General features: G+C 44.6%; 1 protein-coding gene and 1 pseudogene across 2 annotated transcripts; both read right to left on the bottom strand.

Annotated features, from left to right (window-relative positions):
* On the bottom strand, positions 1 to 12,709 carry LOC147962562 (putative disease resistance RPP13-like protein 1). Its single transcript, XM_087534231.1, has 3 exons — positions 11,824 to 12,709; positions 1,214 to 3,277; positions 1 to 1,126 (listed from the first exon to the last, which is right to left on the bottom strand). The coding sequence occupies exons 1-3, from the start codon at positions 12,288 to 12,290 to the stop codon at positions 1 to 3; spliced, it is 3,657 nt and encodes a 1,218-aa protein (XP_087390357.1). The 5' UTR covers positions 12,291 to 12,709.
* Positions 12,710 to 14,744: 2,035 nt separating this feature from the next.
* On the bottom strand, positions 14,745 to 24,392 carry LOC125525289 (putative disease resistance protein RGA3; annotated as a pseudogene). The gene is made up of 14 exons (XR_015610660.1): positions 23,692 to 24,392; positions 18,861 to 22,323; positions 18,652 to 18,763; positions 18,378 to 18,533; positions 18,178 to 18,295; positions 17,960 to 18,080; positions 17,725 to 17,871; positions 17,579 to 17,619; positions 17,340 to 17,485; positions 17,073 to 17,201; positions 16,824 to 16,976; positions 16,538 to 16,629; positions 16,321 to 16,440; positions 14,745 to 16,197 (listed from the first exon to the last, which is right to left on the bottom strand). The product of XR_015610660.1 is annotated as a putative disease resistance protein RGA3 (transcript).
* Positions 24,393 to 24,970: the final 578 nt, after the last annotated feature.

The raw sequence follows: 24,970 nt of genomic DNA on the forward strand, positions 1-24,970 counted from the left end.
TCAGATTTCAGGACAACGTGTGACATGTAGGTGGCGAAGTGAAGGAAGGAGGTGTAACACTTGAGGAAGGCATGGCAGATTCGGGCAATCCTCAAATGTGATGTAACGGAGGGAGGTGAGGAGCTGAAGAGCTCCATCTTCCTCTCCCGTGAAGCTTTCTGCCCGCTGATCATGCCAGAATTGTAAATTCTGGAGGTTGCCGGCAAGGAGGCTGCAGATGGGAGCAACGAGCACGGCTAAGATGCAATCCACTACAAGAAATTCCAGTCGGAAGGATCCCACACGCAATGATAGGTTGGTCCTTGCTACCGCCAATTCCGAGAACAGATCCGCTGATACAGAGCGGCCAACACAATTTCCTTTGTTATACACAAACAAAGAGTTGAGGCTGACCGTGATGAGAGGATTAAATCCATCCACTGTTAAATTCTCAAAGTCCAGCAAAGCTAGAGATTTGAGACAAGTGAGGTCTGAGAGCAGAGCCATTGACTGCATGCCTGACTCCCCGTGGATCTCAAGGACTTCAAGGGAAGCAGGGAAAGGCTTGATGGTGTGAGCTGCTTCAGTGGGCCACTTAAAGAAGTTGCTACAGTCTTTTACTATAAGTTGTTGGAGCCACGTGAAGTCCTGCAGTCCATGCCACGTGATGTTGCATGTGCTGAAACTTAGATCTTTTAGGGATTTCAGTTTGATGAGCTCTCTCAATGGAATGTGTGACAGATCTTCAATACGGATTCCTTGTACTTCATGTAGGTTATCCCAGGCCAGCTCACCACTATACCCATTAATAACCAAGACCTTTTCATATCTTTCACAATCATAAGACAACTCTGTGGAACCATGTCTCACAAGATAAGATGTTAGTGTGGGCGTGTGAGGCATGGGAGGCAGAGACAACTTAGGGCAATCATCAACAACAAACTTTGACAGATTGGCATAAGAGATAGAGCACTCCAGAAAGGGCACAGCACAGAGTTTGGGACAATCTTTGCAGCTGATGCATTCAAGTCTTGAAAAAGATTGGGCATTAGCCCCCCCAACCCACTCAACAAATTCAGGTAATCTGTCAAGAACAATATTCTTCAAATTCACAAAGCTTTTGTCCGAAACACCACCCAAGCAAGGTCTGATCTCACGAAGTACAGAAATGCTGATCAATGTGAGTGACGCGAGATGCAATAGCTGCCCAAAAGGTGGAAGGGTGCCCCAAGACACATCCTCTAGGTGGAGAGACCCCAACATTTTGATGCTAATGTCACCACACAACCAACTAGGGCCAATTGTACCACCATGATTTCTAATTTCAAGTGCTTCAAGATTAGGGTGTCGCTTAAGAGCATCAAGAACATCACTATGTTGGAGTTCCGTACCACAAACTAACTCAAGCTTTTTCAAATCTCTTTTACACACAAGCTTGGCTTCTTTAGCCTCTTCCATGGTTGCCACCTTCTCAAGACCATATATAGTGAGTTCTCCTCCAAGCTCATTTAGTTCCCCCAACTCCCTCAGTTCAAACCCAACACTCTCTTTTCTAACGCTGAATTCTTTGAGCTCCTGTAAGCATTTCATCTTTCCGACCCCGGGAACTCGGGCATGGTGGTAAACACCAACACCAAAATGACGTAAGTTGATAAGACAGTTAATATCTTTAGGTAAGTTCGAATGAAGATCAAAAAAGTATAAATATTTCAAGTGATAGAATCTGGATAGTGTACTAGCAATTAGCCAATAGTCTGAATTTGGGTGCAAAAGTTTTAGGTACCGGAGGTGGATAAGTTTTGAAAAATTGAGTGGCAAAGGTTCATTGAACCCCACTCTTATAAGTAGGACACGGAGACCCTCTACTTCTTTACAAATATCTTTCAAAATACCATCTATTGTGACTCCATATCCTCCAAAAATCATCAAAGCCCGCAAATTGGCCATGTCTATCTTGCTTCTCAATTTGATCATTTCTATACTAAAATTCCCTTCATACCTACCTTCTATTGTGATGGATAAGTGTCGAACAGTTTGTGGGATGTCACCAACTCTAAAACCTGAACTACATATGTTGAGGCACTCTGGTGATGAAACACTTCGAGACAGTTCATGTAATAAATCATGAATTACATAGTATGGTTCCTTGTTATGATCTACTACCTTAACAAGAAAACCATTCTCTACAAATTCTTCAATATAATTCTCATCTTTTTCTATGACCCCTAGTGCAATCCAAAAATATGTAATATCTAAATTCCTAAACTGATAATCTTCAGGGAACAAGGCAAAATATGAAAAGCATTTTTTTAGATGAAAAGGAAGGTGATCATAGCTAATCCGCAACGATGGCATAATATCATCACTATTTTTTTGCTTTTGCCACTCATTGTTGTTAAGAACTCCGGTCCAATGTTCCCGAGAAAATTCCTTCCTTAGTAACCGACCAACTGTTTTGGCTGCTAGCGGTGAACCTTTCCATTTATTTGCAATATCTCTTGCTATATCATCAAAGTCCTCTTGGTTATACTCAAGTTTGATTCCCCCAAATATTAATGATTTAAAGAATGTGAAGAAGTCATCAAACTCCAGACCTTGCAGTGCTATTGTATTGGTTGTTTTAACCATTTCAGATATTATTGGAAATCGAGTTGTGACGAGAACCATGTTACCCTTGGCTTCCCCCTTCTTGAATGGCGCTAACAATTTTTTCCATCCCTCACCATTGCATTCCCATATATCATCAAAGACAATTAAAAACCTTTTTGACTTGAGTCTCTCTGCTATGGATATTTGGAGCTGATCTAAGCTTGTTGTCTGATTTGGAGAGTTGCTTCCTTCTATGCTACTAAGGACCTGTTGGCTGAGTCTAAGCTCATCAAAATCAGTTGATACGCATACCCAAACCCTAACAGCAAAGTGCTCTTCTATCCTCTTATCATTATACAGGTGTTGGGTGAAAGTTGTCTTTCCAATACCCCCTGGACCAACTATAGGAAGAACAGAAAGGGGCTCACACTGCTCTGTGGCACTAGTGAGGATATCACCTACAGTTTTCTCAAAAATAGCTCTCCTCCCATACAATGTATCTTGGACAATGGTTGACCCTGTGATACGGTGTCTTTGGGGGATTGTAGTGGTGGTGCTATGGTGAGGAATTATGTGGAGCAACTGGGAGACACGGTTACAAAGGGATTGTGTTTCCTCTATCACTGACTTGATTTTCTTGGAAATGGCAACTCTGTCAAATGGCAACTTAGCAACTGGACCATCATTATCATCACTACCAGGTTTCAGAATTGCATGTTGGGGAGCGTAGCAGAAATTCAAAATTTTCCTACGTGTCACCAAGATCAATCTATGGAGAGACAAGCAACGAGGGGAAGGTGAGTGCATCTACATACCTTTGTAGATCGCTAAGCGGAAGCGTTCAAGTGAACGGGGTTGATGGAGTCGTACTCGTCGTGATTCAAATCACCGATGACCAAGTGCCGAACGGACGACACCTCCGCGTTCAACACACGTACAGCCCGGTGACGTCTCCCATGCCTTGATCCAGCAAGGAGAGAGGGAGAGGTTGAGGAAGACTCCATCCAGTAGCAGCACAACGGCGTGGTGGTGGTGGAGGAGCGTGGCAATCCTGCAGGGCTTCGCCAAGCACCGCAGAAGAGGAGGAAGACTTAGGAGAGAGGGAGGGGCTGCACCAAAGGCAAAAGGTGTGTTTGAGAGGCCCTCCTACCCCACTATATATAGGGATCTCAAGGGGGGGTGCGCCAGCCCCTAGGAGATCCAATCTCCAAGGGGGCGGCGGCCAGGGGAGGAGTCCTCCCCCCCCAAGGCACCTAGGAGGTGCCTTCCCCTGCTGGGACTCTTCCTTTAGGGTTTCCCCAGGCGCATGGGCCTCTTGGGGGCTGGTGCCCTTGGCCCATGTAGGCCAAGGCGCACCCCCTACAGCCCATGTGGCCCCCCCGGGGCAGGTGGCCCCACCCGGTGGGCCCCCGGGACCCTTCCGGTGGTCCCGGTACAATACCGATGACCCCGAAACTTGTCCCGATGGCCGAAACAGGACTTCCTATATATAAATCTTTACCTCCGGACCATTCCGGAACTCCTCGTGACGTCCCGGATCTTATCCGGGACTCCGAACAACATTCGGTAACCACATACAAGCTTCCTTTATAACCCTAGCGTCATCGAACCTTAAGTGTGTAGACCCTACGGGTTCGGGAGACATGCAGACATGACCGAGACGTTCTCCGGTCAATAACCAACAGCGGGATCTGGATACCCATGATGGCTCCCATATGTTCCACGATGATCTCATCAGATGAACCACGATGTCAAGGACTTAATCAATCCCGTATACAATTCCCTTTGTCGAGCGGTATTGTACTTGCCCGAGATTCGGTCGTCGGTATCCCGATACCTTGTTCAATCTCGTTAACGGTAAGTCTCTTTACTCGTTCCGTAACACATCATCCCGTGATCAACTCCTTGGTCACATTGCGCATATGATGATGTCCTACCGAGTGGGCCCAGAGATACCTCTCCGTTTACACGGAGTGACAAATCCCAGTCTCGATTCGTGCCAACCCAACAGATACTTTCGGAGATACCTGTAATGCACCTTTATAGTCACCCAGTTACGTTGTGACGTTTGATACACCCAAAGCATTCCTACGGTATCCGGGAGTTGCACAATCTCATGGTCTAAGGAAATGATACTTGACATTAGAAAAGCTTTAGCATACGAACTACACGATCTAGTGCTATGCTTAGGATTGGGTCTTGTCCATCACATCATTCTCCTAATGATGTGATCCCGTTATCAATGACATCCAATGTCCATGGTCAGGAAACCGTAACCATCTACTGATCAACGAGCTAGTCAACTAGAGGCTTACTAGGGACACGGTGTTGTCTATGTATCCACACATGTATCTGAGTTTCCTATCAATACAATTATAGCATGGATAATAAACGATTATCATGAACAAGGAAATAATATAATAATAATCAATTTATTATTGCCTCTAGGGCATATTTCCAACAGTCTCCCACTTGCACTAGAGTCAATAATCTAGTTCACATCGCCATGTGATTAACATTCACAGGTCACATCGCCATGTGACTAACACCCAAGAGTTTACTAGAGTCGGTAGTCTAGCTCACATCACTATGTGATTAACACTCAATGAGTTCTAGGTTTGATCATGTTGCTTGTGAGAGAGGTTTTAGTCAACGGGTCTGAACCTTTCAGATCCGTGTGTGCTTTACAAATCTCTATGTCATCTCCTAGATGTAGCTACCACGTTCTATTTGGAGCTAATCCAAATAACTTTTCTACTTGGAGCTATTCTAAATTATTGCTCCATTATATGTATCCGGTATCTCTACTCAGAGCTATCCGGATAGGTGTTAAGCTTGCATTGACGTAACTCTTTACGACGAACTCTTTCACCACCTCCATAATCGAGAAAATTCCTTAGTCCACTAGTTACTAAGGATAACTTTGACCGCTGTCCTGTGATCCATTCTTGGATCACTCTTGTACCCCTTGACTGACTTATGGCAAGGCACACTTCAGGTGCGGTACACAGCATAGCATACTGAAGAGCCTACGTTAGAAGCATAGGGGACGACCTCCGTCCTTTCTCTCTATTCTGCCGTGGTCGAGCTTTAAGTTTCAACTTCATACCTTACAACTCAGGCAAGAACTCCTTCTTTGACTGGTCCATCTTGAACACCTTCAAGATCATTTCAAGGTATGTGCTCATTTGAAAGTACCATTAAGCGTTTTGATCTATCCTCATAGATCTTGATGCTCAATGTTCAAATAGCTTAATCCAGGCTTTCCATTGAAAAAACACTTTCCAAATAACCCTATATGCTTTCCAGAAATTCTACATCGTTTCTGATCCATAACATATACTCATCAGAAATTCTATAGTGCTCCCACTCACTTGTTTGGAAATACAAGTTTCTCATAAACTTTGTATACACCCAAAATCTTTGATCATCTCATCAAAGCATACATTCCAACTCCGAGATGCTCACTCCAGTCCTTAGAAGGATTGCTGGAGCTTTGCATACTTATTAGCATCTTTCAGGATTGACAAAATCATCCGGTTGTATCACATACAACCTTTCCTCAAGAAAAACGTCGAGGAAACAATGTTTTGACATCCTATCTGCAAGATTTCATAAATAATGCAGTAATCGCTAATATAATTCCAACAGACTCTTAGCATCGCTACGAGTGAGAAAGTCTCATCGTAGTCAACTCCTTGAACTTGTCGGAAAACATCTTAACGACAAGTCGAGCTTTCTTAATGGTGACATTTACCATCATTGTCCGTCTTCCTTTTAAAATCCATCTGCACTCAACAGCCTTATGACCATCGAGCTGTTCTGTCAAAGTCTACACTTTGTTTCCATACATGGATCCTCTCTCGGATTTCATGGCCTCGAGCCATTTATCGGAATCCGGGCCCACCATCGCTTCTCCATAGCTCGTAGGTTCATTGTTGTCTAGCAACATGACTTCCAAGACAGGGTTACGTACCACTCTGAAGTAGTACGCATCCTTGTCATCCTATGATGTTTGGTAGTGACTTGATCTGAAGTATCATGATCACCATCATAAGCTTCCACTTCAATTGGTGTAGGTGCCACAGGAACAACTTCTGTGCCCTGCCATACACTAGTTGAAGAGACGGTTCAATAACCTCATCAAGTCTCCACCATCCTCCCACTCAATTCTTTCGAGAGAAACTTTTCCTCGAGAAAGGACCCGATTCTAGAAACAATCCCTTATTGCTTTCGGATCTTAGACAGGAGGTATATCCAACTGTTTTGGGTGTCCTATGAAGATGCATTTATCCGCTTTGGGTTCGAGCTTATCGGCCTGAAACTTTTCCACATAAGCGTCGCAGCCCCAAACTTTTAAGAAATGACAGCTTAGGTTTCTCTAAACCATAGTTCATACGGTGTCATCTCATCGGAATTACGTGGTGTCCCTTTTAAAGTGAACGTGGTTGTCTCTAATGCCTAACCCATAAACTATTGTGGTAATTCGATAAGAGACATCATGGTATGCATCATATCCAATAGGGTGCAGTTATGATGTTCGGACACACCATCACACTATGGTGTTCCAGGATGGATTAGTTGTGAAACAGTTTCCACAATGTCTTAGTTCTGTGCCAAACTCGTAATTCAGATATTCATCTCTATGATCATATCATAGATATTTTATCCTCTTGTCACGACGATCTTTCAACTTCACCCTGAAATTACTTGAACCTTTCAATAATTCAGACTCTTGATTCATCAAGTAAATAGACTCAACATCTACTCAAATCATCTGTGAAGTAAGAACATAACGATATCCACTACACGCCTCAGCACTCATTGGACTGCACACATCAAAATGTATTACTTCCAACAAGTTGCTTTCTATTTCCACTTTACTGAAACGAGGCTTTCAGTCATCTTGCCCATGTGGTATGATTTGCATGTCTCAAGTGATTCAAAATCAAGTGAGTCCAAACGATCCATCTGTATAGAGTTTCTTCATGCATATCTACCAACAAACATGGTTCGCATGTCTCAAACTTTTCAAAAATGAGTGAGTCCAAAGATCCATCAACATGGAGCTTCTTCATGCGTTTTATACCGATATGACTTATGTGGCAGTGCCACAAGTAGGTGGTACTATCATTACTATCTTATATCTTTTGGCATGAACATGCGTATCACTATGATCGAGATTCAATAAACCATTCATTTTAGGTGCAAGACCATTGAAGGTATTATTCAAATAAACAGAGTAACCATTATTCTCCTTAAATGAATAACCGTATCGCGATAGACATAATCCAATCATGTCTATGCTCAACGCAAACACCAAACTCGATGGTAGAGGGAGCTTGCGATGCTTGATCATATCAACATTGGAAACACTTCCAACACATATCGTCAGCTCACCTTTAGCTAGTCTCCGTTTTATTCCGTAGCTTTTATTTCGAGTTACTAACACTTAGCAACTGAACCGGTATCTAATACCCTGGTGCTACTAGGAGTACTAGTAAAGTACACATCAACACAATGTATATCCAATATACTTCTATCGACCTTGCCAGCCTTCTCATCTACCAAGTATCTAGGGTAATTCTGCTCCAGTGGCTGTTCCCCTTATTACAGAAGCACTGAGTCTCGGGTTTGGGTTCAACCTTGGGTTTCTTCACTAGAGCAGCAGCTGAATTGCCGTTTCATGAAGTATCCCTTTGTTCCCTTGCCCTTCTTGAAACTAGTGGTTTCACCAACCATCAAAGATTGATGCTCCTTCTTGATTTCTACTTTTGTGGTGTCAAACATCGCGAATATCTCAAGGATCATCATATATGTCCCTGATATATTATAGTTCATCACGAAGCTCTAGCACCTTGGTGGTAATGACTTTGGAGAAACATCACTATCTTATCTGGGAGATCAACTCCCACTCGATTCAAATGATTGTTGTACTCAGACAATCTGAGCACAAGCTCAACAATTGAGCTTTTCTCCCTTAGTTTGCAGGCTAAGAAAATCGTCGGAGGTCTTATACCTCTTGACGTGGGCACGAGCCTGAAATCCCAATTTCAGCCCTCGAAACATCTCATATGTTTCGCGACGTTTCAAAAAACATCTTTGGCGCCTCAATTCTAAACCATTTAGCATTACGCACTGAACTATCATGTAGTTATCAAAATGTGTATGTCAGATGTTCGCAACATCCACAAACAACGTTCGAGGTTCAGCACACTGAGCGGTGCATTAAGGACATAAGCCTTCTATGACGCAATGAGGACAATCCTCAATTTACGGACCTAGTCCGCATAATTGCTACTATCAACTTTCAACTAAATTTTCTCTAGGAACATATCTAAACAGTAGAACTGAAGCGCGAGCTACGACATAATTTGCAAAGATCTTTTGACTATGTTCAGGATAATTAAGTTCATCTTATGAACTCCCACTCAGATAGACATCCCTCTAGTCATCTAAGCGATTACATGATCCGAGTCAACTAGGCCGTGTCCGATCATCACGTGAGACGGACTAGTCAACGTCGGTGAACATCTTCATGTTGATCGTATCTTCTATACGACTCATGCTCGACCTTTCGGTCTTCTGTGTTCCGAGGCCATGTCTGTACATGCTAGGCTCGTCAAGTTAACCCTAAGTGTTTTGCATGTGTAAAACTGTCTTACACCCGTTGTATGTGAACGTAAGGATCCATCACACCCGATCATCACGGCGTACTTAGAAACGACGAACTGTAGCAACGGTGCACAGTTAGGGGAGAACACTTCTTGAAATTTTAATGAGGGATCATCTAATTTACTACCGTCGTTCTAAGCAAATAAGATGTATAAACATGATAAACATCACATGCAATCAAATAATAGTGACATGATATGGCCAATATCATATAGCTCCTTTGATCTCCATCTTGGGGCTCCATGATCATCTTGTCACCGGTATGACACCATGATCTCCATCATCATGATCTCCATCATCGTGTCTTCTTGAAGTTGTCTCGTCATTGACATGCAAGTCGTGATTCCTTTGACAAGAACATGATCAATCTCATACATCACATATATCATTCATCACATCCTTTTGGCCATATCACATCACATAGCATACCCTGCAAAAACAAGTTAGACGTCCTCTAATTGTTGTTTGCATGTTTTACGTGGCTGCTATGGGTTTCTAGCAAGAACGTTTCTTACCTACGCAAAGACCACAACGTGATATGCCAATTGCTATTTACCCTTCATAAGGACCCTTTTCATCGAATCCGATCCGACTAAAGTAGGAGAGACAGACACCCGCTAGCCACCTTATGCAACTAGTGCATGTCAGTCGGTGGAACCGGTCTCACGTAAGAATACGTGTAAGGTTGGTCCAGGCCGCTTCATCCCACGATGCCGCCGAATCAAGATAAGACTAGTAACAGCAAGCATATTGAACAAAATCAACGCCCACAACTACTTTGTGTTCTACTCATGCATAGAATCTACGCATAAACCTAGCTCATGATGCCACTGTTGGGGAACGTAGCAGAAATTCAAAATTTTCCTACGTGTCACCAAGATCAATCTATGGAGAGACCAGCAACGAGGGGAAGGTGAGTGCATCTACATACCTTTGTAGATCGCTAAGCGGAAGCGTTCAAGTGAACGGGGTTGATGGAGTCGTACTCGTCGTGATTCAAATCACCGATGACCAAGTGCCGAACGGACGGCACCTCCGCGTTCAACACACGTACAGCCCGGTGACGTCTCCCATGCCTTGGTCCAGCAAGGAGAGAGGGAGAGGTTGAGGAAGACTCCATCCAGCAGCAGCACAACGGCGTGGTGGTGGTGGAGGAGCGTGGCAATCCTGCAGGGCTTCGCCAAGCACCGCAGAAGAGGAGGAAGACTTAGGAGAGAGGGAGGGGCTGCACCAAAGGCAAAAGGTGTGTTTGAGAGGCCCTCCTACCCCACTATATATAGGGATCCCAAGGGGGGGTGCGCCAGCCCCTAGGAGATCCAATCTCCAAGGGGGCGGCGGCCAGGGGAGGAGTCCTCCCCCCCCAAGGCACCTAGGAGGTGCCTTCCCCTGCTGGGACTCTTCCTTTAGGGTTTCCCCAGGCGCATGGGCCTCTTGGGGCTGGTGCCCTTGGCCCATGTAGGCCAAGGCGCACCCCCTACAGCCCATGTGGCCCCCCCGGGGCAGGTGGCCCCACCCGATGGGCCCCCGGGACCCTTCCGGTGGTCCCGGTACAATACCGATGACCCCGAAACTTGTCCCGATGGCCGAAACAGGACTTCCTATATATAAATCTTTACCTCCGGACCATTCCGGAACTCCTCGTGACATCCGGGATCTTATCCGGGACTCCGAACAACATTCGGTAACCACATACAAGCTTCCTTTATAACCCTAGTGTCATCGAACCTTAAGTGTGTAGACCCTACGGGTTCGGGAGACATGCAGACATGACCGAGACGTTCTCCGGTTAATAACCAACAGCGGGATCTGGATACCCATGATGGCTCCCACATGTTCCACGATGATCTCATCGGATGAACCACGATGTCAAGGACTTAATCAATCCCGTATACAATTCCCTTTGTCGAGCGGTATTGTACTTGCCCGAGATTCGATCGTCGGTATCCCGATACCTTGTTCAATCTCGTTACCGGTAAGTCTCTTTACTCGTTCCGTAACACATCATCCCGTGATCAACTCCTTGGTCACATTGCGCATATGATGATGTCCTACCGAGTGGGCCCAGAGATACCTCTCCGTTTACACGGAGTGACAAATCCCAGTCTCGATTCGTGCCAACCCAACAGATACTTTCGGAGATACCTGTAATGCACCTTTATAGTCACCCAGTTACGTTGTGATGTTTGATACACCCAAAGCATTCCTACGGTATCCGGGAGTTGCACAATCTCATGGTCTAAGGAAATGATACTTGACATTAGAAAAGCTTTAGCATACGAACTACACGATCTAGTGCTATGCTTAGGATTGGGTCTTGTCCATCACATCATTCTCCTAATGATGTGATCCCGTTATCAATGACATCCAATGTCCATGGTCACGAAACCGTAACCATCTATTGATCAACGAGCTAGTCAACTAGAGGCTTACTAGGGACATGGTGTTGTCTATGTATCCACACATGTATCTGAGTTTCCTATCAATACAATTATAGCATGGATAATAAACGATTATCATGAACAAGGAAATAATATAATAATAATCAATTTATTATTGCCTCTAGGGCATATTTCCAACATTGCATTGGGTGGGTTGTCCTTGTCAGTAATGACAGCAGCAGCAATACCATCATCATCTTTCATGCACGAACAAGAAAAGCATGTAAAGCAGTTACCAATGGTGTGGCGAAGAGCATAGCGACCGTGGCGAGCATGACCTCGGAGGTCATCACCCAGGTCTGCCATCGCGTAGTGGGTGCCGTCGAGCTGGTCCTGGATGATGAAGTAGTGGAGCTCATCCAGTGCGTCCTCGGCCTGGTCGGCCTTGGCGCTGAGCCTCTGCAACAACCCCTGGAGACCAGGGTTGTCGCTCACGCCCCTCCTTTGGGCCTCGTGCAACAGCCCCTGCGTGAGCAGGAGATCCTCCTTCATCTTCTCCGAGTTGAGGCCGAGCTGAGAGCTGGCAACAAATGCCTCAACGAACTCATTGGATAGGTGGTTCAGCACGCTGCCAATGAGCCCATTTGCCGGGCCGATCGCCGCCTCCATCTCCTCCGGCACCCCGGCAGGCAGGGTTAACTATGGTGGTTGGTGGTATGTGTGAGAGGTTGTGTGAGCAAGCTAAGCTAGCTGTTCGGTTGTGTGTGTTCCTGGTGGGTTGATGGATGGACTCTTTTATAGCACAGATCTGTAGGCATAGAGCGGGTAATCCTCTCTAGTTAGCAATAACTAGGTAGTAAAGTTTTGTGATACTAAAAAGATCTAGATCTGAAATTGAAGCACGAGCCAGGCCAGCATAAGAAAATCAATCAGGAATCCGAGGCAGGCGACACTCCATGTGCTAAGCAACAAAGCATGGGACAAAAAGGTGCAGAATTTTTAAGGAAGAAGAGCAGAGTGACCTGCTGCATTGACTCGATGGAAATTGTTGCGACCGACCGTTGCTAATGCCTTGTTTCATCTGCACGCGCGCGTGTGAGGCGATGGATGACGAACGGGGCTATGCAATGGTATTCAGTTGCACTTCTTGTTTAGTGTCTGGACAATGAGAGTTGGTGTTGGAATGGTGACATGCACACACACTTATCGACTATGCCATTTTCCAATAGTACTCCTGCTCGTGCCATCCTCTTCAGTTAACTCATAATTACAGTAGTAAAGTTTGTACTAGTAGTATACTAAGCTAGCTAGATCTAAAACTGAAGCACGAGCCAAAGGCAGTATACAAATGAATCAGGAACGCGAGGGGGACGACAGTCCATGAGGAAGCAACTAAGCACAGGAGAAAAGGTGCAGCATTTTTTAACAGAATGACCTGCATTGACTCGATGGACGGAAATTGCTGCGACCCACCGTTGGTTGTCTCATCTGCATGCGAGCGCAACCAAAGATCGATGACGAACGGGAAGCGGAACCGCAGGTCGAGGTGCCGCACCGGCCATGCGGTCGAGGTCATGCAGGTGATGTTGCGTGCCAAGGAGAAGTTTTTCCAGCTAGATCTGAAACTAAAGAACGAGCATTCCGGCTGCATAAAGAATCAGAAGGGCGGCAGTCCCTTCCATGTGACAGTCCATTGGCTGGAAGTAAAGTGTACGCTGCGACCGTTAATCCGCAGTCTGATCTGGAGCATGATCTCCGGCGTGGATGATGAAAGACGAGTTATGCTAGCTTGTGCATGGCATCAGTCAGAGAACACCTTATCCCAGCACTCACACAGAAAGAGATGATTTTTGGGACACACATTATATTAATTCCGGGATTTGAGAACTCGGTTGGGCCTGCAACTTGTTTGATCATGCGCGCAGGTGCACCACAAAACAGAGCTTATGTGCCTATGTTCATTTGTGTCTCGATCAACTCTTGTACCATTCAACAGGCCAGCATCCAACACTAGTTCTCTGAACTTGATAGTACGGAGTACCATTCAGCATTAGGAAAAGGATTAATTTGGATCATTTTATTGAAGGGTGGTGATCTGTGATCTAATAGGCCGGCATGCTTGAACATTTCTTTTTTTGAAAACAAAATTAAAAGAACTGGATGAGCCAATATGATTGGATCAAGAGGAGGCCGGCCGGAGCTGGAGACAGAGCCACATGTGTGAGAGATAGTAGCGTGGTTCGTCCGAAAAGATAATGTCCTGTACCGTAGTAGTATAATCTCTTGGAGATTCAGGGCCAGATAGACGCTTGACTTTCACTATATAAAAAGCATGTTGTGGATTCAGATCGATCTTGATGTTTTCAATGCACTGTGCCAGCTTGCACTCATCGTTTCTTTATCAGCTCCATTAATTGCTTGCATGCATGGACTGAGAATCTGAGATGGAACTGAAGAAAAAGAAAAGAGAAAGGTTTGCTTAGTTAGTGAGCTGAAAGCCTGCAGATGGTGTACGATTATTGCTGACAAAGACCCTGAGGTAGTACATTCTCAACTCAGCTACGCAAGAGGAAGAGAGCTGTTTGAATAAATAATCTCTTGCAAGACGGGGTGATATTTATTACAATAATTATTATTGGAAGAAGCAGTACTCGAGTCAGTGGCAATTAAAGCTCGTAAGACTAGCCATCGGATGCGGATTTTCGTGCTGAATTTTTTGATATATTATACGTTTTTTTCCAACATCGTATGCAAAAGTTATAGCCATTTTACATTTTCCCTACACTTTTTGCAAAACATGTCCAAATTTAAGTTTTCAAATTTTCCTAACTAGTAGATTTAGTAATATAACTACCTCTCGAAGGATTTTATTTTTTTGAAGTTTTTATCATTTTCTTTTGATTTTTTCAAAACTGAAATGGCGACACAAACCGGTCCTATAAGTCAGACCCCTTTAGTACCGGTTCATGGCACGAACCGGTACTAAAGGTTAGACCTTTAGTACCGGTTCGTGCCACGAACCGGTACTAAAGGTGATCGTGGGGCCCCGGCCTGACGCCAGCCTGCCACCACCCCTTTAGTACCGGTTCGTGCCACGAACCGGTACTAAAGGTTCAACACGAATAGGCATTAATGCAAATCCGTTCAAACCGGCACTAATGGTACCATAAGTACCGGGCCAAAATCAAACCGGCACTAATGTGCTTCACGTTTGACCCTTTTTCTACTAGTGGATATAGATGGATCCTTTTGTAGCAACTTCTGCACTTTGATTTCAATAAGTACAAAAAGGTCCGTGTTCATTTGAGCGAGTCTTCTTAACAGAATATTTATGTATTCGCCCATGTTTGATGGTGCGGTGGCAGAACTTAATTTGTTTAGCATATCATTGACCTAGTACCGTGCACTCAAGGAAGCTTCCAAGAAGATACCTTCTTTTTTTTGCAAAGAAATAAACAGGAAGTAGACTTTGTTGTGCAGACGATCGAGTCCACATGAGGGCCTGATCATGTTGCTTTCAGAAACTACCAGATTGACTGGTGGTTTAGCAGATTATGAAGTCAATGCTTCACGTACCCGTTCAATCATGCAGCCAAGGAGAAGGAGACACATGAAGTCTTGGCAATCAGACCGCTCCAGCCAAGAATTTTTGTGAATGTTGTGGCCGGTTGCTAGGAAAAGGAAAGAAAATGTTGCTCACGCATTCCAGCAGACACCTTCAGTGCACGGAAACACGGTGATTTCTCAATCACAAGATACAGCGTAGGCTAGTAAATACAGCTAGCAAATTCAACAGAAGGAAGGTAGACTCGCCTCACGCGGGCATCGGAGAAAGAAGGCCGGAGCAGGAGAAGGCGAGCGTCGTGACGGCTAGCTGGAACTGAACCTAGGAAAAGGAAAATCAATCTACCTAGGAAGGCTAGCTGGAACTGAACCGCAATCCTTACAATCTAAATTAACTTTCAAGTAAGTTTACACTAGGGATGAATTGTTATACTGATCAACACTACAGAAAAGCACGCATGATTTTCCATCTAAATTAACTTTCAAGTAAGTTTACGCTAGGGATGAATTGTTGTACTGATCAACACTACAGAAAAGCACGCATGATTTTCCGAGTTCGAAATCGTCGTCATCATCTTCATCATCTATGGTGTGCCAAGTTCTGTCCATGCTGCTTGATCCCGTCGACTGATCCGGCAAGATGGGCAGCCGAGTGGGGGTAGGAAGGAAGGGAGGAGTGTAAAGAGGCATTTTCTTAGAGAGCGAGAGACCCAACATGATTTGTGTTGGTGATCAAAGGGTGTTTTGTATACATGCATGACACGATGCACGCTTGAGAGCCTAACTAATTCCTAAATGCTGCTCAAAACCGTGTTTATTTGCAAGGACTAAGCGGGAGTGATGGGGAGCTCAGCTCACTGGTGGTATCGGCTTGGCGAGAGCAGACCAAGGGAGAGTAGATGGTGGCGAGGCAATGTAGGCGGTGGCAGTGGCGGAGGCTAGAAAGAGAAGGCGGTGGGGAGAGAGGATCAGGAGGAGCCTAGTGTCTGGCTTCATCAAAAGGAGGGAAAACCTGCATGACGATGACGCAACATTCATTAATCAATCAGTACCAGAAAATCACAGTGATAATTAAGAGATAATGTAACTTCTCTAAACACGTACTGAATCACCACCTCTTGATGTAATTAATTACCTTTGAAACAATTGATGCAGAACTGCGCAGCTCTCCATCGAGTCATCAAGACAGGGGCTCACTGCAGCTGCAGGTAATTAGCCAACTTGTAAATTCACTGTTGGCTGCAAATTGATTGTTCTGCATAATTCAAGTAATGATGAACGTAAGACTCGGAAACTCACGAACATGAGTGCTCAGTTTATTAGTAGTATTTTGAGTCGGTCTACAATCAAACCTGCTGAACTGGCAATGAAACTCTGAGGGATGTAAGTGAAACATCACCATCAAGCGATCTCCAAAGTCTGCACAAGATGAACTGTAATCAACCTGTTCCAATGTTGCACGAAACATGCTTTTATTAGCATTCAGATATATTCATTCAGAATATAAATGCGAATGAAACGTTCTTGCATTAAACCAATGTAAGAATGGAGCAAAAAAGGGTGTGATGACTACTCCATATACAGTACTAATTAACAGCCACTTGTATCATCTAAAATTGCTCAGATGGATCAATATACCTAAACAGAGGAGAAATTGCTCTTGCACCCAAATTGATTATGTAGTGAAACAAAAGCCGGCTAGTCACTAGGAAGTCAGGCAATGCGCATGCATACAAGTGAATCGGCCGATACTCCAGGGGAACCAATGAAACGGCTTGTATAATCTGAGACCTGAAATATTGCACACAGGTTAGAATAATGACACCACACTCTTAAGTTAAAAGAAAGGCACATTCATAAGATTTATGTAAACAAATAGGCATGCACCTCCTGGTGAATCAATCCGCTACCCCAGCCATGTCTTCAAATTTGACCATGCAATGCAAGCAAATTGCAGTACTCCATTTCAAACACCGGTACCACAGTACACAAAATGTAATATAAGAGCTGCCAGAACTGCATAGGCAAGGAAGGTAGGCGTAAAACACAGAAGCACTATGGAATGAAACAATAAATCAAGGAACACAAGTACATGTTTGTTTTGCATGCACTTAGTAGTTACTTGATGACTTGCATCGGTATATAATGAATTACCGTTGAAATGGCGAATGAACGTGCGCAGCTCTCCATCCAGACATCAAGACCGATGCTCTTTGCAGGTTACTTTTGCTGTTTGGATGTAACTACCAACTTAGCTTCTGAATACCGACTTCGGAATTCACCGTTGACTGCAACCTGTTCTGCAGAAATAGAATTAACGAATCTAAGAGCCAGAAAATGATGAACGAGGTCATGGAATTCATCATCGTGGATACAGTTGGCTCAATTCTTACAGCTGAAACTCTGAAGGTTAACACACAGCAGCACCGTGATGCTGCCACCAAATACATGAAACGAATCAGCACCGAAAATATGTAATGTAACTTGTTGAAACGAGTAATGAATCACCACCAGTCCACAGGAAGTAATCAACTAGTACCTTTTAAATGGTAGATTATGCACAATCGCTCAGCTGTCCATCAAGAAATCCGGACAGATGCTTCTATTTTTACCATCGTTGTTTGGATGGAACAACCGAGCTCTGAATTAATGCCAACTTGTAAATCCACTGTTGGATGCAATTTGTCTGCAGAAACCAAGTAACGGGTGTAAGACTAAATAAAAAAGGGTAAACAAGGTAATGGGATTCATGGATATAATTTCTCAGTCATTACTTCCGTTGGTCAACAGCCAACAGGCGAACCTGCTAAATCTGAACTGAAACTCTGAAGCTTGAGACTTTGAGAGTGAGTCTAGTCGGCGGTCAGGGGCAGCATGGACTTGTGAACAAATAACCTGGTCGCTCATGCCACACATGCATGGAAAAAATCGGTGCTTTAGTATGGATCTTTTTTCCCCTTTCTAAAAGAAGTGAATGAGCGGCCAAACTGACCTTTGTGATGGACGGTCGATGGAGAACTGGGCAGCTCCTCCAGGACATTACGGCATCTGCTTCTTTTGTCTGACTTCCAATAGCAGAAATGACAGTTGATTGTAAATCTGTAATGGTTCTACAGAATAAAAGTAATGAATATGAGGTGAGAAAATTAGCAAGGTAAGGGAACTAACGAAATATAGATGCTTAGACATTACTTTGAGCTGGTTGTAGAAGAAGCTACCAAGCAGAGACTGAAACTATGAAGGATGCAAGTCAAATTTCACAATATATGCAAACTTCACAGTCTGCACAAGATGCAGTTGGCAGTTGATTGTACTCCGAACCGACCAAGAGCTTGAAAAAATATGTGCCTGTTCCAACATCGTACAAAATAGTAGGCATTTTAGCTTTGAGATATTCAAAAAACGGTGAGGGAACATAGTTGCATTATGCCACCAAAAAATGGAGCAAAGTATGTGTTGTGCTTACTCATATACAATCGAAGTAGTCTTATATCATCTAAAACTTCTGCGATATATATATTTCCCCAATACTCCAAACAAGCAATGCACACAACCTAGCTCGATCTAGCATCTGAGACCTGAAATATTTCCAAACCGTGAAGGTTAGGATAATAATCTTCATACTCCAAATTATCAGAAAACAGAAGAAGGGCTCGCATATTACCGGTTACGTACCTTGGCCGAGCTAGTGAATGTACACACGAACATCTGGGTTTGTTTCCTTTAATTTCTGGAGTTGCTCATCTAGCTCGCGACTGCCAGCCATTACGGCTACACGTAGCGAAGTGGGGAAGCCCCCCTTGGGCAGAGATCGGATTTCAGGACAGCGTGTGACATGTAGGTGGCGAAGTGAAGGAAGGAGTTGTAACACTTGAGGAAGGCATGGCAGATTCGGGCAATCCTCAAATGTGATGTAACGGAGGGAGGTGAGGAGCTGAAGAGCTCCATCTTCCTCTCCCGTGAAGCTTTCTGCCCGCTGATCATGCCAGAATTGTAAATTCTGGATGTTGCCGGCAAGGAGGCTGCAGATGGGAGCAACGAGCACTGCTGAGATGCAATCCACTACAAGACATTCCAATCGGAAGGATCCCACACGCAATTATAGGTTGGTCCTTGCTACCGCCAATTCCGAGAACAGATCCGCTGATACAGAGCGGCCAACACAATTTCCTTTGTTATACACAAACAAAGAGTTGAGGTTGACCGTGATGAGAGGATTAAATCCATCCACTGTTAAATTCTCACAGTCCAGCAAAGCTAGAGATTTGAGACAAGTGAGGTCTGAGAGCAGAGCCATTAACTACATGCCTGACTCCCCGTGGATCTCAAGGACTTCGAGGGAAGCAGGGAAAGGCTTGATGGTGTGAGCTGCTTCAGTGGGCCACTTAAAGAAGTTGCTACAGTCTTTTACTATAAGTTGTTGGAGCCACGTGATGTCCTGCAGTCCATGCCACGTGATGTTGCATGTGCTGAAACTTAGATCTTTTAGGGATTTCAGGTTGATGAGCTCTCTCAATGGAATGTGTGACAGATCTTCAATACGGATTCCTTGTACTTCATGCAGGTTATCCCAGGCCAGCTCACCACTATACCCATTAATAACCAAGACCTTTTCATATCTTTCACAATCATAAGACAACTCTGTGGAACCATGTCTCACAAGATAAGATGTTAGTGTGGGTGTGTGAGGCATGGGAGGCAGAGACAACTTAGGGCAATCATCAACAACAAACTTTGACAGATTGGCATAAGAGATAGAGCACTCCAGAAAGGGCACAGCACAGAGTTTGGGACAATCTTTGTAGCTGATGCATTCAAGTCTTGAAAAAGATTGGGCATTAGCCCCCCCCCCCCCCCAACACACTCAACAAATTCACGTAATCTGTCAAGAACAATATTCTTCAAATTCACAAAGCTTTTGTCCGTAACACCACCCAAGCAAGGTCTGATCTCACGAAGTACAGAAATGCTGATCAATGTGAGTGACGTGAGATGCAATAGCTGCCCAAAAGGTGGAAGGGTGCCCCAAGACACATCCTCTAGGTGGAGAGACCCCAACATTTTGATGCTAATGTCACCACACAACCAACTAGGGCCAATTGTACCACCATGATTTCTAATTTCAAGTGCTTCAAGATTAGGGTGTGGCTGAAGAGCATCAAGAACATCACTATGTTGGAGTTCTGTACCACAAACTAACTCAAGCTTTTTCAAATCTCTTTTACACACAAGCTTGGCTTCTTTAGCCTCTTCCATGGTTGCCACCTTCTCAAGACCATATATAGTGAGTTCTCCTCCAAGCTCATTTAGTTCCCCCAACTCCCTCAGTTCAAACCCAACACTCTCTTTTCTAACGCTGAATTCTTTGAGCTCCTGTAAGCATTTCATCTTTCCGACCCCGGGAACTCGGGCATGGTGGTAAACACCAACACCAAAATGACGTAAGTTGATAAGACGGTTAATATCTTTAGGTAAGTTCGAATGAAGATCAAAAAAGTATAAATATTTCAAGTGATAGAATCTGGATAGTGTACTAGCAATTAGCCAATAGTCTGAATTTGGGTGCAAAAGTTTTAGGTACCGGAGGTGGATAAGTTTTGAAAAATTGAGTGGTAAAGGTTCATTGAACCCCACTCTTATAAGTAGGACACGGAGACCCTCTACTTCTTTACAAATATCTTTCAAAATACCATCTATTGTGACTCCATATCCTCCAAAAATCATCAAAGCCCGCAAATTGGCCATGTCTATCTTGCTTCTCAATTTAATCATTTCTACACTAAAATTCCCTTCATACCTACCTTCTATTGTGATGGATAAGTGTCGAACAGTTTGTGGGATGTCACCAACTCTAAAACCTGAACTACATATGTTGAGGCACTCTGGTGATGAAACACTTCGAGACAGTTCATGTAATAAATCATGAATTACATAGTATGGTTCCTTGTTATGATCTACTACCTTAACAAGAAAACCATTCTCTACCAATTCTTCAATATAATTCTCATATTTTTCTATGACCCCTAGTGCAATCCAAAAATATGTAATATCTAAATTCCTAAACTAATAATCTTCAGGGAACAAGGCAAAATATGAAAAGCATTTTTTTAGATGAAAAGGAAGGTGATCATAGCTAATCCGCAACGATGGCATAATGTCATCACTATTTTTTTGCTTTTGCCACTCATTGTTGTTAAGAACTCCGGTCCAATGTTCCCGAGAAAATTCCTTCCTTAGTAACCGACCAACTGTTTTGGCTGCTAGCGGTGAACCTTTCAATTTATTTGCAATATCTCTTGCTATATCATCAAAGTCCTCTTGGTAATACTCAAGTTTGATTCCCTCAAATATTAATGATTTAAAGAATGTGAAGAAGTCATCAAACTCCAGACCTTGCAGTGCTATTGTATTGGTTGTTTTAACCATTTCAGATATTATTGGAAATCGAGTTGTGACGAGAACCATGTTACCCTTGGCTTCCCCCTTCTTGAATGGAGCTAACAATTTTTTCCATCCCTCACCATTGCATTCCCATATATCATCAAAGACAATTAAAAACCTTTTTGACTTGAGTCTCTCTGCTATGGATATTTGGAGCTGATCTAAGCTTGTTGTCTGATTTGGAGAGTTGCTTCCTTCTATGCTACTAAGGACCTGTTGGCTGAGTCTAAGCTCATCAAAATCAGTTGATACGCATACCCAAACCCTAACAGCAAAGTGCTCTTCTATCCTCTTATCATTATACAGGTGTTGGGTGAAAGTTGTCTTTCCAATACCCCCTGGACCAACTATAGGAAGAACAGAAAGGGGCTCACACTGCTCTGTGGCACTAGTGAGGATATCACCTACAGTTTTCTCAAAAATAGCTCTCCTCCCATACAATGTATCTTGGACAATGGTTGACCCTGTGATACGGTGTCTTTGGGGGATTGTAGTGGTGGTGCTATGGTGAGGAATTATGTGGAGCAACTGGGAGACACGGTTACAAAGGGATTGTGTTTCCTCTATCACTGACTTGATTTTCTTGGAAATGGCAACTTAGCAACTGGACCATCATTATCATCACTACCAGGTTTCAGAATTGCATTGGGTGGGTTGTCCTTGTCAGTAATGACAGCAGCAGCAACACCATCATCATCTTTCATGCGCGAACAAGAAAAAGCATGAAAAGCAGTTACCGACGGTGTGGCGAAGAGCATAGCGACCGTGGCGAGCATGACCTCGGAGGTCATCACCCAGGTCTGCCATCGCGTAGTGGGTGCCGTCGAGCTGGTCCTGGATGATGAAGTAGTGGAGCTCATCCAGTGCATCCTCGGCCTGGTCGGCCTTGGCGCTGAGCTTCTGCAACAACCCCTGGAGACCAGGGTTGTCGCTCACGCCCCTCCTTTGGGCCTCGTGCAGCAGCCCCTGTGTGAGCAGGAGATCCTCCTTCATCTTCTCCGAGTTGAGGCCGAGCTGAGAGCTGGCAACAAACGCCTCCACGAACTCATTGGACAGGTGGTTTAGCACGCTGCCAATGAGCCCATTTGTCGCGCCGATCGCCGCCTCCATCTCCTCCGGCACCCCGGCAGGCAGGGTTAACTATGGTGGTTGGTGGTATGTGTGAGAGATTGTGTGAGCAAGCTAAGCTAGCTGTTCGGTTGTGTGTGTTCCTGGTGGGTTGATGGATGGACTCTTTTATAGCACAGATCTATAGGCACAGAGCGGGTAATCCTCTCTAGTTAGCAATAACTAGGTAGTAAAGTTTTGTCATACTAAAGAGATCTAGATCTGAAATTGAAGCACAAGCCAGGCCAGCATAAGAAAATCAATCAGGAATCCGAGGCAGGGGACACTCCATGTGCTAAGCAACAAAGCATGGGACAAAAAGGTGCAGAATTTTTAAGGAAGAAGAGCAGAGTGACCTGCTGCATTGACTCGATGGAAATCGCTGCGACCGACCATTGCTAATGCCTTGTTTCATCTGCACGCGCGCGTGTGAGGCGATGGATGACGAACGGGGCTATGCAACGGTTTTCAGTTGCACTTCTTGTTTAGTGTCTGGACAATGAGAGTTGGTGTTGGAATGGTGACATGCACACACACAGCATGAGTAGCAGACTACTTATCGACTATGCCATTTTCCAATAGTACGTCTTGTTTGCAAAGAGGATGTTCTCTGTACTCTTGCTCTTGCCATCCTCTTCAGTTAACTCATAATTACAGTAGTAAAGTCTGTACTAGTAGTATACTAAGCTAGCTAGATCTAAAACTGAAGCACGAGCCAAAGGCAGTATACAAATGAATCAGGAACGCGAGGGGGACGACAGTCCATGAGGAAGCAACTAAGCACAGGAGAAAAGGTGCAGCATTTTTTAACAGAATGACCTGCATTGACTCGATGGACGGAAATTGCTGCGACCCACCGTTGGTTATTGCCTCTAGGGCATATTATTGCCTCTAGGGCATATTTCCAACATTGCATTGGGTGGGTTGTCCTTGTCAGTAATGACAGCAGCAGCAATACCATCATCATCTTTCATGCACGAACAAGAAAAGCATGTAAAGCAGTTACCAATGGTGTGGCGAAGAGCATAGCGACCGTGGCGAGCATGACCTCGGAGGTCATCACCCAGGTCTGCCATCGCGTAGTGGGTGCCGTCGAGCTGGTCCTGGATGATGAAGTAGTGGAGCTCATCCAGTGCGTCCTCGGCCTGGTCGGCCTTGGCGCTGAGCCTCTGCAACAACCCCTGGAGACCAGGGTTGTCGCTCACGCCCCTCCTTTGGGCCTCGTGCAACAGCCCCTGCGTGAGCAGGAGATCCTCCTTCATCTTCTCCGAGTTGAGGCCGAGCTGAGAGCTGGCAACAAATGCCTCAACGAACTCATTGGATAGGTGGTTCAGCACGCTGCCAATGAGCCCATTTGCCGGGCCGATCGCCGCCTCCATCTCCTCCGGCACCCCGGCAGGCAGGGTTAACTATGGTGGTTGGTGGTATGTGTGAGAGGTTGTGTGAGCAAGCTAAGCTAGCTGTTCGGTTGTGTGTGTTCCTGGTGGGTTGATGGATGGACTCTTTTATAGCACAGATCTGTAGGCATAGAGCGGGTAATCCTCTCTAGTTAGCAATAACTAGGTAGTAAAGTTTTGTGATACTAAAAAGATCTAGATCTGAAATTGAAGCACGAGCCAGGCCAGCATAAGAAAATCAATCAGGAATCCGAGGCAGGCGACACTCCATGTGCTAAGCAACAAAGCATGGGACAAAAAGGTGCAGAATTTTTAAGGAAGAAGAGCAGAGTGACCTGCTGCATTGACTCGATGGAAATTGTTGCGACCGACCGTTGCTAATGCCTTGTTTCATCTGCACGCGCGCGTGTGAGGCGATGGATGACGAACGGGGCTATGCAATGCTATTCAGTTGCACTTCTTGTTTAGTGTCTGGACAATGAGAGTTGGTGTTGGAATGGTGACATGCACACACACTTATCGACTATGCCATTTTCCAATAGTACTCCTGCTCGTGCCATCCTCTTCAGTTAACTCATAATTACAGTAGTAAAGTTTGTACTAGTAGTATACTAAGCTAGCTAGATCTAAAACTGAAGCACGAGCCAAAGGCAGTATACAAATGAATCAGGAACGCGAGGGGGACGACAGTCCATGAGGAAGCAACTAAGCACAGGAGAAAAGGTGCAGCATTTTTTAACAGAATGACCTGCATTGACTCGATGGACGGAAATTGCTGCGACCCACCGTTGGTTGTCTCATCTGCATGCGAGCGCAACCAAAGATCGATGACGAACGGGA

This window comes from Triticum urartu, chromosome 7A (genome assembly GCF_056163025.1).
Source record: "Triticum urartu cultivar PI428250 chromosome 7A, HENAU_Tu73, whole genome shotgun sequence".
Classification (NCBI taxonomy): domain Eukaryota; kingdom Viridiplantae; phylum Streptophyta; class Magnoliopsida; order Poales; family Poaceae; genus Triticum; species Triticum urartu.

What these genes read in the sequence shown, in the direction of transcription:
- LOC147962562 (XM_087534231.1), bottom strand. Translation starts at nt 12,290, where the DNA reads ATGGAGGCGGCGATCGGCCCGGCAAATGGGCTCATTGGCAGCGTGCTG. An exon ending in AAGGACAACCCACCCAATGC is followed by an intron (nt 3,278 to 11,823) that starts AATGTTGGAAAT and finishes CCAACATGCAAT; the next exon opens with TCTGAAACCTGGTAGTGATG. An exon ending in TCTCTCCACCTAGAGGATGT is followed by an intron (nt 1,127 to 1,213) that starts GTCTTGGGGCAC and finishes TCGTGAGATCAG; the next exon opens with ACCTTGCTTGGGTGGTGTTT.